The sequence below is a fragment of the Sceloporus occidentalis genome, unplaced genomic scaffold (assembly GCF_023333645.1).
Source record: "Sceloporus occidentalis isolate IW3139 unplaced genomic scaffold, rSceOcc1.0.p SCAF_1, whole genome shotgun sequence".
Taxonomy (NCBI): Eukaryota; Metazoa; Chordata; class Lepidosauria; order Squamata; family Phrynosomatidae; genus Sceloporus; species Sceloporus occidentalis.
In genome coordinates this window covers 9,612,774-9,629,207 of record NW_028316981.1, presented here as the reverse complement: position 1 = coordinate 9,629,207, position 16,434 = coordinate 9,612,774, and the positions used below count along the sequence as shown (strand labels likewise).

The 16,434-nt window shown below is 43.0% G+C and overlaps 1 protein-coding gene across 1 annotated transcript; it reads right to left on the bottom strand.

The window, feature by feature from the left end:
* Positions 1-1,819: 1,819 nt before the first annotated feature.
* LOC149320655 (uncharacterized) lies at positions 1,820-15,530 on the bottom strand. Its single transcript, XM_089504368.1, has 6 exons — positions 15,410-15,530; positions 14,360-14,877; positions 12,123-12,216; positions 8,704-8,789; positions 8,341-8,461; positions 1,820-6,854 (listed from the first exon to the last, which is right to left on the bottom strand). Exons 2-6 carry the CDS (start codon positions 14,807-14,809, stop codon positions 5,575-5,577), a joined length of 2,031 nt encoding a protein of 676 aa, XP_089360494.1. The 5' UTR covers positions 14,810-14,877; positions 15,410-15,530; the 3' UTR covers positions 1,820-5,574.
* Positions 15,531-16,434: the final 904 nt, after the last annotated feature.

Sequence of the window (16,434 nt, the reverse complement as noted above, 5' to 3'; positions counted from 1 at the left end):
CCCAAGCGGAGAAGGAATCCACCCCCAGGGAGGCATTCTTTTCCCCTTGGGCTCCGTTTTTGCCAACGGAGCCCAAGGGGAAAAGAATCCCTCCACTCAGCGAGGATTCCTTCTCCGCTTGGGCTCCGTTCACGGAGCCCAAGTGGAGAAGCAATCCACTCCCTTTCCCGGCCTCTGTGGAGGCTTGGCCTTCAGAGGCCTGGAAAGAGGGAGGAGAGTGCCCGCGATCGTGGCGATCGCGGGTGGCCCCCTCCCTTTCCCGGCCTCTGTGGAGGCTTGGCCTTCACAGAGGCCGGGAAAGAGGGAGCAGAGCTAGGCTGCCTCCCTCGGCGGAGGAGGCCAAGCAGGGAACAGGCCTCGCTCATGCGAGCCCCCTTTCCCTGCCTGGCGTCTGTCACGGGGGGGGGGGGGTGTCCTGGGGGCGGGGCCAAACTGGGGTGGGACCGTGCGGATCCACCCCAAACCGGGAAAGTCCCGCCCCCAGGCGGGATATGGCATCCCTAGATCCAGGCCATCTTATTTCCCTAGAGCTAACGTGGTGCCGTGGTTTGAATGTTGTACTATGACTCTAGAGACCAAGGTTCAATTTCCAGCTAAACTGGGAAACCTACTGGGAGACCCAGAGTAAGTCACACACTCTCAGCCTATGGGGAATGTAATGGCAAATCTCCTCTGAACTAATCTTGCCAAGAAAACCCCATGACCGGATTACCTTAGGGTTGCCATATGTTGGAAACAACATGAAAGTGCACAACAACATCCTCTCTCTATATGCAAAGGCATCTTGTAGCACCTTTGAGACTGAGCGAAAGGTGCTGTACCATAATCCTCTGGAGGTGAGGCTGGGATATAGAGTGCCACAGCTCTTGCCCAATTTCAGTGCATTTCCTATAAATTGATTATGACTGTGAAGACCAGGGTTCGAATCCCAGCTTGACCATGCAAACCCACCGGGTGACCTTGGGCAAGTCACATTCTCTCAGTTGCAGAGGGTGGCCATGGCAAAAGCCAAGAAAACCCCATGAAAGCATTGTGCAGCTAGGGTCTTAAATTGGAAATGACTTGAAGGCACACAAAACAACAACTAACAAATGCTCTAATATAAATCACCCCAACTTCCCTGAATTCACGTGTGGTAGGTATTATCTGGTTTATATCAGTGTCCTATATCTGTTGGAAGGTATTTCTGTTTGTTTCCTGCATGGGCATGTCCCTCTCCATGGCCCCAGGTCTTGAGCGCGAGGTCTGCCATCTTCTTAGTCTGCCTTGCTGTCTGTGTCATCCTCCAGCGGGGGGGAGGGGTTGGTGGTCTGGGAACCGGGATTGACTCCTTGAACACTACATGTTGAAAAGCTTGGGTTTAGATATGGTGTCTGGGATGGCAGCAATTCATATAGAATAGTGATGTCCAGTGGGGATAGGGGATGAATAAAAGCCAATTTGGGCCAGGGTCCATCTACATTGTAGAAATAATGTGGTTTGACACTACGTTTGCCCCTCCACAATCACTGAGGATAGGGGCACAGGACCCCCATGAATATTTCATTATTATTGTTGGTGTAAACGCAAGTGAGTGTATTTTGATACAAAAGGTTTTCCAGTATCTTCATTAGTCATTACATGGACTTTGGGATACATAGTGTGGGACACCTTGCTGTTCTCTCCCTGCTGTTTTGGACTTACTCAGCCATCTGAAAAAATTAATAGAATCCTAGAATCACAAAGTTGGAAGGGACCCCAAGGGCCGTCCTGTTCTGCCATGCAAGAATAGACAACAAAACCTTTCCAAGAAAAGCCTAGGATGATGATGATGATAATAATTTTATTTCTTATCCACCTCTTCTCAAAGCAGGGTACAACAATAACAAAGGATAACAATCCTAGTGACAACAACCAAGTATTTAATATCTGCTCCCCAGCTGTATAAATCAAACCCATCTTCTTTTGTCCTCAGTATTTCAGAGGATTAAACCCAACAGAGGACAGCTGCCTAGATATGAAAAAAAATTGGATCACATCTGTGCACACATAATACTTAATATTAAGTAGAGGCCCTTTTGCATTCTCTGCGTGAGAAAGAATTTATCTGCTTTAGGATAGGAGGGAAAAATAGAAGACGGACAGAAGAGTAGGAACTGAAGATTCAAAGTTGTGGGGAAGAGCAGTAGAATCAAGTTATAGTTGAGGAAGATCTCCGGAGTCAGTGCAATGCAGTGATTTTAGGGCTAGTACTTTGAGAGACCTGAGTTCAAACTCTCCCAAGCCTTAAGAACCCGCATGGCACTTAGGCAATACTGCAGCCCCAACGTTGTAAGTTTGATCCCAGAGGGCTTCAAGCTGACTCAGCCTTCCATCCTTTTGTAAATTGGTAAAATGAGTCCCCAACTCGTTGGGGGCAATTGACTTACAGATTATAAACCACTTAAAGAGTGCTGAGTTTACTGATAAGCGGTACAGAAATGTAAATGCTATTGCTATATCAAGCTTATTCAGCTGATTTTCAAATTGTGAATTTTAAATGAGGAACTTTAGATGGGGATTGTTTTCATATGAGCACATTTTGTCATTATAAAATGATACATATGTGTTTTAACTGAAGTTGTTTGTTAATTGTTGTCGTCCCTCACCTCAATCCACGGGGAGAGGCAGGTAAGAAATAAATATATTATATTATGAAGAATCTCTTTCAACCCAGGGGAAGGGAATGGCACCACCAGAGGAAGCACAATGGCTGTGCAAGATGATGGACCAAAGAGGTAAGAAATCATGCAGAGGCATACAAGAATCTCACGACCAAAGGAGAAAGGGACTACACTTCCCTTTCTTACCTGCTGAACTTTCCCATTGGATCTTCTGGTGGACTCTCTTCACACCATCAAAAAGGAGCTTATACCTTAAGTACAATCAACATCCAAAATCCACCGAACAGTGATACCATTACTAGGCCATTACTAGGTTGGCCTAAACACATTGGCTGATCTTGGGCAACTGTACTTTGCTATATGGCCAACATGGCAACCCCTAGATATTATATAATTTAAGTCAGGTCAGATAAGTTGCTGACATCACTAATAAAACAAATCAAGACATACTTTTTAAACCTAAATATATAAGCATTTCTATAGATCTGTATATGTGATTTTTTTATTGTTTGCATTTTACACAAAATGTATTGCCCAACAGTTACCTACCATTAAAGCAAAAATGTCTTTAAGGATAAAATGATTTCTAAATTATAGCTGTATACAAAACACTGTATTTTACAACCTTTTGTTGCTCAGTTTATTGACCTTTACAGATGGTTCTGAAGTCTACCTCTCCTCTTCTAGATATTAGCAAGGCCACACGCCCATTTAGTTTTCAGCACGCAGGGGGGCCAGATGTCCTCCTTTTCCAAGACATGTCCCACATTTCAACCTTCTGTCCAGGAGGAATGTCAAATGTTCTCCACCTTGAGCATATAGTTTTGAGAGAGGTGGGCTAGCCGCTTCTTTGTAGCATTACCAACAAGGCCAATAAATTAGAAAATTTATTCTAGTAAAATATATGTTGTTAGTTACACACACTCTGGAGTCACAGCATTTGTGTGATATATCCCTTAAGTTAGGAGTGGACAAAGTGTGGCCTATTGGCCACATGCAGCCCCTCAGGGCTATTTGTGTGGCCAATAGGGCCCCCCCAAAGGAGTGTGAGGGACATTTTTAATGACTACTCCCCACTATTTCAGGCCTAGGAGTAACTTTTAAAACCACAGGGAGTTGTTCCTCTCCTGGAACTAAAAATGGTCCGGATGGACTGCAAACATGGTTAAAATGCCCACAATACCCTGTTGAGGGTGTCTGGGTGGCAAAAAAAAATTGTGTGTGGGGGGGGGGTCTCATGCAACCTCCTAGCCTCCTGCATTTTCCCACTCCTATCCCAAGTGATTTCTTAGAGATACAATAAGAAACAAGAAACATTACTGTATATACTCATGTATAAGTCTAGAAATTTTAGTCAAAAATTTGACCCAAAAACCCTGGTTGACTTATCCATGGGTCAATGTAAGTACTGTACTTTAACTCATATATATATAGCCATACCCTTTCTCTGAATAGAGTGATAAAAGGCAAGGGCTTAGTGTATCCTGGGAGTACCAAAAAGAAGCATGGACCTTCTCTATTCTGTCATCCATCCAGCCTTTAGGATGAGCACAAACGGTTATGTATGCCAGAATGTTCTTTGGCATCATTTTCCTTTGCATCATCCTTTACATTCTTCGTTACATGCTCCTACGTTTTGCCCTCGACTTATCCACGGGTCATATCAAAATCCATAATTTTGGCCCCAAAACCTACCCTCTATTTATATATGAGGTTGACTTATAGTCGAGTATATACGGTATTTCCAATGATCCCATTCTCCCGCTGTATAGTTTTTCATGCAATATATCGTAGTGTCTCGTCACAGTCAACTCAAAGCATTTAAGTGCTTTTCCTCTGTGCAAGGTTGCAATACCATTTTCCACTTTCCAAGCTTTTGTCAGGGTTCTCCCCTATCTGCAGTCTTTAGTGTAACATAAGGATACATGCCTGATTGAAGCTCAGTCCACTTTACAAATATTTATAAATCCTGTCTGGATTCTTTAATGTTAAAAAACTCCGCTTCTGTGTTGTTCTTGGTTTGTACCTAGTGTGAATTTCTGGATACTTCACTGTCTGATAATGAACAATTTCCTATTGTAGATAGTACCATACTCTCAAGCATTTAAATGGTTGCCTCTCTCTTGCTTTTCTTAAATGCACCTGGTTTCTCTTAAGAATATATTTCTGTAAGAGTTGCAAAGGGTGAGAAATGACTGGAGCACTTTCCATATTCCAGGCATTTAAGTAGATTATCCTAGGAGTTCTTTGATGTTTTATATGGTATCAACTCAAATTTAGGCTGCATCTGCACTGTAGAAATAATCTAGTTGGACACTACTTTAACTGATATGGCTCTATGCTATGGAATCCTGGGAATTCCACGGAAGATGGTAAATAGGAAAAGGAAAAATAGGTAATGGGATTTATTACATATTAAATATATTAAGTTCAAGTAAGTAGAGTTTCAGGTAAATTAATCACAAATTGAGAAAAAAAAGGTGTAGAAATAACCAATACTGAAAAGGGAGGAAGTCATAGTTTTATCAGTGTTTATGATGATACTGTTATTTTATGTTTTGGTACATGGAGGCATGGATACAATTGTAGAGTTAATGTAGGAAATGGTACAGAAAAGTTGAGAAATGCTGTTTTGATATTATTACATGTTGAAAAAGAAATAAAGAATACTTGTTAGGGAATTCTGGGAATTGTAGTTTGCTGTGCCACCAGAGCTAGCTTTGAGAGAGAAGACTAGATTCCACACAAAACTACAATTCCCAGAATTCCATACCATTGAGCCATGGCTATTAAAGTGGTGTCAAGCTGGATTATTTCTGCAGGCTGAAACTGTTTCCACATTTCAGTTGTTTCAACTTTTTCTTGCTTGTATGAAAATCTTTGCTGAGTGAGACATCTGTTCTGGATGGAGCTATGCTCATATCCCAAACATTTAAACAGCTTCTTCCACATGAGTTGCTTGATGACAAATGAGGGCTTTCTTCCGACAGAAGCTCTTCCCACACTCAAGGCACTTAAATAATTTCTCACCGGTGTGGATCACTTGATGATAACTGAGGCCTGTCTTCCGACTGAAACTCTTTCCACACTCCAAGCATTTAAATGGCTTCTCACCTACATGCATTGCCTGATGGCGAGTGAGGCTTATTTTGTAACTGAAAGTTTTCCCACACTCCAAACACTGAAATGGTTTGTCTCCTGTGTGTGTCACTTGATGATAAGTGAGGCCTGTCTTGCGACTGAAACTTTTTCCACACTCCAAGCACTGAAATGGTTTCTCCCCTGTGTGCGTGGTTTGATGATAATTCAGGCCTTTCTTCCGACTGAAACACTTCCCACACTCCAGGCATTTAAATGGCTTTTCCCCTGTGTGAACCGTTAGATGGTAAGTGAGGTCAGTCTTCTGAAGGAAACTTTTCCCACACTCCAAGCACTGAAATGGTTTAGTCCCTATATGAGTTGCTCGATGACGAGAGAGCTGATTCTTCCAACTAAAGCTCTTTCCACACTCCAAGCATTTATATGGTTTCTCCCCTCCATGTGTGGTTTGATGGCTAGCGAGGCTTATTATCCATCTGAAATTTTTCCCACACTCCAAGCATTTAAATGGTTTCTCCCCAGTGTGCAGTGCCCCATGACGAGTGAGGTTTATTTTCCGATTAAAACCTTTCCCACATTCCAAGCATTTAAAAGGTTTCTCCCCTGTGTGTGTTGCATGATGACGAAGGAGGGTTTCTTTCCGACTGAAACTTTTTTCGCAGACCAAACATTTAAATGGCTTGTCCCCTGTGTGGGTTGACAGGTGCATCAGAAGGTGTGACCTCCAGCTGAAGCTCTTTCCACATCCCAAGCACCTAAATGGTTTCTCTCCTGAGTGAATTCTTTCACGTGACATTAGACTGCAGGTTTTTCTGCCTTCATCACCCTCAAAAGACTGCTCCTCTGTGTGAGTTTTCATATGAAGATAAAAGCTTGCTTTACTTCTGAAGCTTTTCCAACACACAAGACATATACTGATTTCTTTCCCTTTTTGTGTTATCTCTTGGTATGAGATTTCAGAGATGTCACTACTTTGAAAAACAGGGACTTTATTCCAACTGTTTTCTTCAGCGATCATTTTTGTCCCATCATCTTTCTCCAGTTCATATGGATCTATTTCAAGGAAGTCCCCTGTTTCTTCTTCTTCACTCTCACTGTCTGACTCATCTCCACCTTGAAGGGGTAAAAAATGAAACAGAACATAAAAGAGAAGTAAAGATTGAAGGTCAATAGGTAATACAATTTGTTTGCTGACATCAACTGGCATCAATGGATTTTACAGCCCCTCCACTGCTTCTCCTAAAAGGCCAATTTGGGTAAGCCTTCTCTCTACTCCTGAAACAGTAACAAGATTTACTATATATAAAAATATTGCAGTTTTTTGGTTTAGCTATAATATCAGTCTGAAAGGAAATCTCCAGGAAGATTTATTTCCCATATTTTCACAGGGCTTCAATGTGTGGTTTCCAGTGCCCTCTCTTCTACTTGCTTTCTGCTGCTAGATCATGAAACTTCAATCTTGTGCCCACAGCACAATAAATCTTGTTTAATGTTTCCCTTCCCCTTCCCACACCCCCATGTGACAGGCAAATTGTGAAATAACACCCCTCCAACGATTTCTAGTCTGACAATCTGTATTGCTGTGCTATAAATAATGAGGTTGATATATTCATCACTGAAAAGTGCTAATGAGAAATGACTGCTTAGAACAAATCCCTTAGAAGCTCATCTTCTGTGTTGCAACTTTTCTATTCTAGAGGTTGGTGAAAAAGCAGAGGCATTACTTATTTTGTCCAATTGGACAATTTTATTTTTTAGTGCAAGAAACTGTTCTCACTTTTCTATAAAATACTTTGCTCTCTAACAGGTCAAGAAGAATAAGTTACAAATAAGTGGTTTCTAATCTTCATGCATGAAAATAACAGAAGCTTGGCTGCATATACCTAGTCTCACTACAAGATTCAATACAATATTGGTCCTCCATTCATGCTAACTACCTCTGTCTCGATACCATTGTTTGGCTTTTCCCTTTCCTTTGCAGGAAGGACTGGTCAAGTGAAGGCAGTTACTCCCTCTAATTGATCATCATCTCCCTGGAACTCTAGGATTCTTTTTCTATCTTTAGGTGACAAAGTAATATAAGATAATATACTTTTACATATAGGTCCCCAAACCAAGTGACAAGAAAGACTAACAGGGAAAGCCTGATACGTATGAATAATTATTTAACAATAATTCAAAAATTTATTAAACTCATATATTCCTTATGTTTACTCTAATAATACAATTTAAACCATCCAGTGGAATAATAAAACCACATAAACCACCTAGAAAATAATCATACAGCAAAAATATTTTAAAGTGACTGTAATGTATGGCATCCAGTCCCTAAAATTTTAAAAGGCAGGCCCTTGGGGAAGAATAACTCTGGTGCGACCTGAATCCTCCACCAATGGTCCATGTTAAGTAGCACACTTGGGACTCACATCATCCCAGGGTCAGACAGTGAAGGGTATTTTGCTAAGAAAGACCAGAAACCAGCCCGGCTGGAAGATAACTCCTCAGTCTGTTTTACTACAGCAAGACTGAAGAAATCTGAGAGTTATTTTTCAGCACTTGTCAACTTATTTGATCAGACACTAGAAAGAGGAAACCTTACCCAGTGAGGACAGGATCCCCAAATTCCCTTCCATCACTTCCCAATGAAGGGCCCTTTGGCCTGGGTCCAGCAGAGCCCACTCCTCCTCTGTGAAATCCACAGCCACTTCTTCAAAAGTCACCTGAAGGAAGACACATTTTTCATGAGCACAGAATGTCAAACCAAGTCAGAAAACAGAACCAATGTTTTGGGTTGCTCAAAAGATCTTAAATTTTTGGATGCCATTCCTGACTCTTTCATAGTACGAAACTTTGATGGAAGGAAAGTAAAAGAGTACAATTCTGTGGAGAGTATAAAGAAATGAAGGGGACATCTTCAACCAGTGTGTCCCGTTCCTAGCCCATGAGGGATCCTGCCCTGTACCTGATCCAGTCTTTCAGAAGCTGTTCTGAGTCCATCATAATGAAGAGACGTATTTATATATACAGGCCCTGACATTACTCCATCTCCTAGGAGGAACAGAAAAGGCAAAAGAGAAGGTTATTTACTCTCTGATTCTGATTCATATTTTTTCATAGGCTAACACAAGTGTAGCAGATACCATACCATACAAACACAAAGAACTTGAAGGCAAGAGCAGAAATGAAGGAACCTAGAGGCTGACATAGGTAGAAAAAATAATAATAAACATAATGCAACCTAACAAATAGCTCAGAGATTTTTTTATTGCATTAAATTTTCATATCACACTGAGTGTTTAAATTGCACAAAACAATGGACAAACATTAAACACACAAAATAAAAAACAAATACAGTGAACAATACCATGTTCCAGCACCCATTTCAAATTGACTTCCCTCTCTTCCCTGACTACAGTAATTTAACTTATACTACTACTACAACAACTAATAATAATAATAAGGGAAAAGAGAACATTGTAACTATAGGTTTTACTACTATATCAAAATAATTTTTTTTGCATTATAATGAAAAACAGTAAATCTAATGCATTTTGTTTAGAGATGAGGATATATGACATAATATAATAATATTATATGACATAATATAGAAGCCCCCCCCAATGTTAACTGACATGGAAGAAACAAAGAAAAAGGCCGTTGAGAAGCTGGAGTGTGTCCAGAGGAGGGTGAAGGGTTTGGAAACCATGCCTTATGAGGAAAGACTAAAGGAGTTGGTTTAGCCTGGAGAAGAGATGGTTAAGGGGTGATATGATAGCCCTGTTTAAGTGTTTCAAGGGATGTCATATTAAGGATGGAGTAAGCTTGCTTTCTGCTGCTCCAGAGAGTAGGACATGGAGCAATGGATGCAAGCTACACAAAAAGAGATTTCATCTAAACATTAGGAGGAACTTCTTGACAGTAAGAGCTGTTTGACAGTGGAACATACGCCTTCGGAAGGTGGTGGAGTCTCCTTTTTTGGACGTTTTTAAACAGAGACTGGCCATCTGTCGGGAGTGCTTTGATTGTGAGTTCCTGCATGACAGAGGTTGGACTGGATGGCCTTTGGGGTCTCTTCCAACTCTACGATTCTATGATTCTAACCAAAACTGGGATGAGATAGACTGGGAAAGAGTCTGATACATACAAAAAAGGGCAAAGTAAAATTTGGGGATTGGCCATTTCTTGGCTTATGCTGAGGAAAGTATTGTTAAATGTTACCATGAAGGGGCGTGTGAGCTGTCTTCATCAGTCTTAGGCTAATGTAGTCTGAAATGGAGAAAAATACTTCCCCCAAGGAACTGGCTGAGGAATGGAGATGGTAAGTGGGAAAAGATGTTCCACAAGAGCCCACTGCTCTTGGAAGAAAGTGATGGGAAGGATTTGGAAGGGAAAGGAGAAGAGATCAGCACTGACATATTTTGGTCCAAGTCCCTGCTAGCTTCTCATATTCATTCATTCACTCATTCATTCAATATGCCACCTTTCTGTTGTGGCCCATGTGCTGCACCCATAACCCTTGTTGGGGAGTATGGAAATGACACGCAGTGTCCACCACGACCACTTGCAGAGTTCAACCACGTCGACAGGACACCAAGAAGAAGGAATCTGTGAAGATGTCTTCAACTAATAATGACTCTTACAAGTCTTCACTCTAAACGAGGGCTTTAATCTTCCTTTGCAGTATTTACAACATAGATATACACTGTGTATTGGACATCTGTCTCTAATACACACTATTTACACCAACCAACAATAACACAACCTTTGAGGCAGCCACATTAACACACAACTATCTCACTGCCTCCCAGTAACAGACTCAGCCCACTCCGAGGCACCAACTGTCTCTCTGTATCAGACACAGTCCACTCTCTGAGGCACTAACTGTCTCTCTCTCTCAGTGACAGTTGAGAACTGACAGATGACAGTTGCATCAACATTCCGATGATGCCCTGTTTTAATGCTGCCACATTAGCTGCCACTGGAGCTGTAAATTATCTGCACAACAGCTCCCCCTAGTGGCCACACCAATGTCATTTCCTGACACTTTCTCCCATAGTGGGACCCAAGGTTGCTCACAGCAGGAGACTAAATAAAACCCACATTGCAGTCTTAAAAACAATACAAAATCCTTCCAAAACATACAAAATTTAAAAAAACTAAAAAAAATACATACCCAATAAAAAAGCCTCCGTGGTACAGTTACATATTAAAAGCCTGCTGAAACAAAAAGGCTTCTGGTTGCTGGAGAAAGAAAAGCAGAGGGGGGGGCATCTAATGTCCTGCGGAGGAGAGTTCCAGAGATTGGGAGCAACCACTGAGGTGGGTTGTAACGATCACCACCACTTTCCTATTGGGCTGCCACCAAAATTATGTGACACAACCCTTTCCTATGATCGTCTTTCTCCTATAATAGCGTGTTTTTGAGTTATTCACTCAGGCCAAGCAGGTTTTAAAACAAAGTTTAAAATTTATTGAAATAACAAAAGTATATTAAATATCTTTTATGTACAGGTGTTATTGTATCTTTACTTGGCAAAGTAGTTACAGATTTCTCCTTATCCTTCCTGTCACTCTTAACCCAAATCAAACCACTCAGGCTATGCAATCCCTTAGGATCATAAGAACCCCCAAACTCCCTTCCTAGAGCTTGGTTAACACCGAGTCTCTTACCTTTAGACTCTTTCCAAAGATAGTCCCTCTCTGGACTTATCACAATAGGCCAGGTTCTAAGCCTCTCCTTCTAGACTTAAACTTCAGTCCCCCTCTGAAACTCCTAGAACTGTGTCCACTCCCTGGACTAATCAGAACCCTCTCTGATTAGAACCAGCTGTCCCCAGTCCAGCCCCAACATTCCAACTGTCAAAACCCAACTGACCCATGGAATGTTTAACAATCCCAGCCCACATTCTATTGGCTGGTCTCTAGCTGCCGTGTGATTGGTCAGCCAGGTGTTCCGTACGCCACAAGGCTCTCTCTCATGTCCTCATCCAAGTGAGCCTGTGATGGTGGCAAGACGGAGAGAAAGCCTTCCCCTTGAAGATCTTATGAGCTCTTGCAGGTTTGTAAGGGGAACTCCAAATTTGACTAGTCAGGTCCCAAAGGATATTTCAGCTGAAACATCCACAAAAGAACAATAACATTGGAGAAACCTGTTTGTGCCGTTCAATGTATTTAGAGGGGAAGAAGGGTTTTCTGGCTCTTGCAGATAATGATATGGTCCGCATTCCAAGCTGTTCCCTGGATGAGGAAGGGGCAGGACCTGAGGGTGGACTCTGGAGGGCTCTACTGGTCAGGATATCAACCCACAGAAGCAGCCCTTCTCCTTTCTAAATATGTATTTCAAAGTGTTGGTGAGGATACAAAAGCTCCTGTCGCCCTTACCCAGTGAGATGGATACTTCATCCCCTTCCTTCATATTCCTCTTGGCCTCCACCTCATCTGTCTCTTCCACAAACAAGTCCTGCACCAGAAGCAGCTGCAAGGATAGCAAAGAAAGAGGAGAATTAGAAAAAAGAATGGAAGTGCCAGAAGGTCTGTGTGGACTATGTCCTCACTTTGGATTATAAGATTTCCAGAAAAAATAAGAAGAAAGTGGTGAGAAGTTTTACATCATCATCATGACCACCATCATTACTACTGCTATATTCATTTATATCACATCTTTCTCCCTCAAGTAGCCTCCAGATAGCTTAGAAATTAAAACACAAAAATAACAGATAAAAAGTAATTAAGATAAGGTAAAGGTAGTCCCTTGACATGAATGTCTAGTCATAACTGACTGTAGGGGGTAGTGCTCATCTCCATTCCTAAGCCAAAGAGCCAGCGTTGTCCAAGGACTACACTGGTGGCCATGTGGCCAACATCACTGAACGCTGTTACCCTCCCTTTGAGAAATGGTACTTATTTATCTATTTGCATTTGCATGCTTTTGAACTGCTAGGCTGGCAAAAGCAGGGACTAGTGACAGGAGCTCACTCCATTATGCAGCATCCGGGCCTCGAACTGCCAACATGCCGATCAACAGAGTCAGCATCTTGAACACTTCAGCCATTGCATCCCAATTAAGATAACTATGGAATTAAAACCAATCTAAACATATGGATCCAAAGACAGCAGTAAAACAACAGAACAACACAAATCCCTTTCCGACAGTTTTCAGAATGAGAATAAAACTAGAATAATAAAGTTTCTACTGGCCAACAGAAGGACAATGAGGTGGGAAATAATCTGTCCAATTTAGGACAGGAAGTCCAGTGCCTGGGGGCAAACATGTTACCACAAGCTGTGCCCATGAAGGCTGAGGCACTTAAGAGGCTAAGCACACTCATAAGAGAAAAACAGTCCTTCAGAAAGCTTCAGTCAGAGCTATTTACTGCTTTACATGGGATAACCAGCACCTTGAATCATGCCTGGAATCAGACTGGTCATCAGTGGATCTGCTGTTACAAGGGAGTCGTATGTCCCCTGTAACTATCATCAGCTGTTGATTATTTATCATTTTATTTTATTTTCTAATAATACAATTTTATTTTATATAAAAGGTTTCTTCCAGAAAGGGGCCTAAGGTGTCTCACAGATAACATCGTTTTAAAACTTTACAATAAAAATGTAAAAACAATTAAACTAATCTTGCGAAAGCTATGAAAAACTTAAACCACACAAAAGTTAAAAACATAGAGCACACACAACATATAAAAGGCTCTCGGACAACAACTGAATATTAAAAGCCTGCTTGAATAAAAATGTTTTTGCTTGTTGGCGAAACAAAAGAAGGGAGGGAGCCAGTTTGGCCTCCTGTGGAAGGGAGCTCCAGAGGGTGAGAGCAGCTCCTGAGAAGGCTTTCACTCATGTCCTCATCAAGGGGTGAAGCAGATAGGCGGCAAGGAGCACCCTCTGGCTGCTCCAGCCACAAATGGGCCAGGACTGCAGCGAATGCATGTCCCACTCTCAAAGCGGGCTGCCATTGCAGTCCCACACAGCCCACTGCCAAGAGCTGGATTATCCCAGCTCCTTAAACAGCCTCAGAGCGGCTTCTGGATGCTTTGGGGGCATGTGTCATTTGAATGCCACGCGGCCACAGCAGCTAGAAGCTGCTTTATTTGGCCTGTGTGTTTCGGGCCCAAGTGAACCTGTGATGGTGGCAGGAGTGGAGAGAAAGCCTTCCCCTGATGATCTTAGACTTCTTGCAGGTTTGTATGGAGAGATACAGTCTATCAGATAGTGGGACCTAAATCATATATAAGTCATATGAGCGGCATTTTGAATTGTGCAATTCTTTGCACTGGCTGAAGTTTCTGAACATTCTTTAAAAGCAGTCCCATGTTTTACGTATGCCATGTTACAGTAATCCAAACAGGATGCAACCATGTCTCACCATGGCCAGGTCACACAATTCCATGAATTGGTTGGCACACTAGTTTTCGCAGTGCAAAAGCACTCCTGGCCACCGCTGAAACCAGGCTCATTGCTGAATTCAGTTCAGTCAGTCTGTGAACTTATTGGGTCTTGTAAGGAAAGCTAATCCCATCCAGCACAGGATGAGTCCCTAAAGCATTTTCAATATCCTTACAAATAAATATTCCTAGCCCTTTGAAATGACCACAATGAATCCCTCTCACCTGCTGCTTTTCCCTTTTCTTATCCTCTGCCTGGCTCAGCAGGAATCCCTCTGCCAGGCCTACAGCCTGGGAACTGGTCTCTGCTCCACACTCTCGAACCCAGCTCTCCATCTCTGGTGGAAGGATGGTCAGAAACTGCTCCAGGATCACCAGGTCCAGGATCTGGGCCTTAGTGTGTTGTTCTGGCTTCAGCCACTGACGGCAGAGATTGTGGAGATGGTTGCAAGCCTCTCGAGGTCCCAAAGCCTCCTGGTAGCCAAACTGTCTGAAGCGCTGGCGCTGTATGTCTGAGCTGAGCACATATTCCTCCTGGCTCTTCTCCATGCTGCTCCTGAAGTCCTCATCTCTGTGCTTCCCCTGAATAGGGCCAGGGCTTTCTTCTAACTCAGGCCTAGCTGAGCCTGTCTTCTCCATGTTTGTCCTTTTCTCCCAGGAGGCAGTTTCCATCATGGCCAAAAGAACCACTTTCGTCTTTTGACAGCTTTTGTCCAAGGCAAAATGACTGGGGACACCAAGCCCTAAACGGAAAACAAGATCAGTTGTGAATGATCTGTTCAAAGACTTTCTTGATGTAAAGGTTCCCTGCTTGGCCATGAAACCCACTGGATGGGTGACCTTGGGAAAGTCACACGCTCTCAGCCTCAGGGGGAGGCAATGGCAAACCCTGGAGACACAGAACAACAACAACACAGAGCTACACAACTTGGAGGCACGCAGCAGCAGCAATGTTACACAACCAAATGCAAGCTTGAAAGTGCCTCCTTTCTTTATGCACTAGAGACTAGACAACTATGCACTAGCCTGGCTCTTTGCTATGGAATTCTGGGAGTTGGAGTTTGTTGTGGGCCCAGAGCGGAGCTCCGCTCCGCTCCGGGCCCACAACAAACTCCAACTCCCAGAATTCCATAGCAAAGAGCCAGACAAAGAGCTAAAGCGCTGCCAAACCGGGTTATTTCTCCAGTGTGGATGCAGCCCCAGTCCCCCTCTGTTGTTGTTGTTCTTCTCCTTCTCCTTCTGAGTCTGCCCCCCAATTCCTGACTGAGTTCTTACCCTTCGCCTCCTCCTCCCTCGGCCTCCAAAGATGAAGTGAAAGGAACAAAAGGCTGCTGCGCCTCCTCTGAGTTGAAGGGACCCGGTCTACTCCCAGTACAGGCCTGCCCTCCCTTCCACCTGTCACTCTTGCTGCCTTGGAACCACCCCTTCCGGGAATGCGTGTGCGCATGCGCCTGGGTATTCCTAGAGCGGAGACCCGGAAGAAGGGACGTCAAGCTGGTACTGGGAATCCCGCCTGGCATGCACGCCTCTTCCGGGAATGCGTGTGCGCATGCGCATGCACGTGGGTGTTCCTAGAGCGGCCTTGCACAGAACCCGGAAGAAGGCCTTTCAAAACATTGCTTTTGTTATTATTGTTGTCATTATTATTAACTTTACTTATATCTTGCCTTTCTCCCAAGATAGCAGTGGCTCCCAAACTTTGCGGATGGTCTTGTTCTTGTTTACTTATTTCCTGCCTTTCCCTTTCATCCAGGAGAGAAGTGACCAGTGGGGTCCCACAGGGCTCTGTCCTGGGCCCAGTGCTATTCAACATCTTTATCAATGACCTGGATGACAGAATTGGGAGCATACTTATCAAATTTGCAGATGACACCAAATTAGGGGGAATAGCTAATACCCCATTGGACAGGATCAAGATTCAAAATGACCTGAATAGACTAGAAAGCTGGGCCAAAGCTAACAAAATGAAATTCAACAGGGAGAAATGTAAAGTACTGCATAGTTTTTTGTGGGTTTTTGGGGCTATGTGGCCATGTTCCAGAAGAGTTTCTCCCTGACGTTTCGCCAGCATCTGTGGCTGGCATCTGTGGCTAAACGTCAGGAAGAAACTCTTCTAGAACATGAGAGAAACCCACAAAAAAAGATGGATGCCGGCCATGAAATCATTCAACGTCGTAAAGTACTGCACTGAGAGGCGGAAAAATGAAATGCACAGATATAGGATAGGGAACACCTGGTCAATGAGACTTACGCGTGAAAGGGATCTAGGTTCCACCTCAACATCAGGAGGAACTTCCTGC

What these genes read in the sequence shown, in the direction of transcription:
- LOC149320655 (XM_089504368.1), bottom strand. Translation starts at nt 14,809, where the DNA reads ATGATGGAAACTGCCTCCTGGGAGAAAAGGACAAACATGGAGAAGACA. An exon ending in AGAAAAGGGAAAAGCAGCAG is followed by an intron (nt 12,217 to 14,359) that starts GTGAGAGGGATT and finishes CTATCCTTGCAG; the next exon opens with CTGCTTCTGGTGCAGGACTT. An exon ending in GGGGATCCTGTCCTCACTGG is followed by an intron (nt 6,855 to 8,340) that starts GTAAGGTTTCCT and finishes TACCCCTTCAAG; the next exon opens with GTGGAGATGAGTCAGACAGT.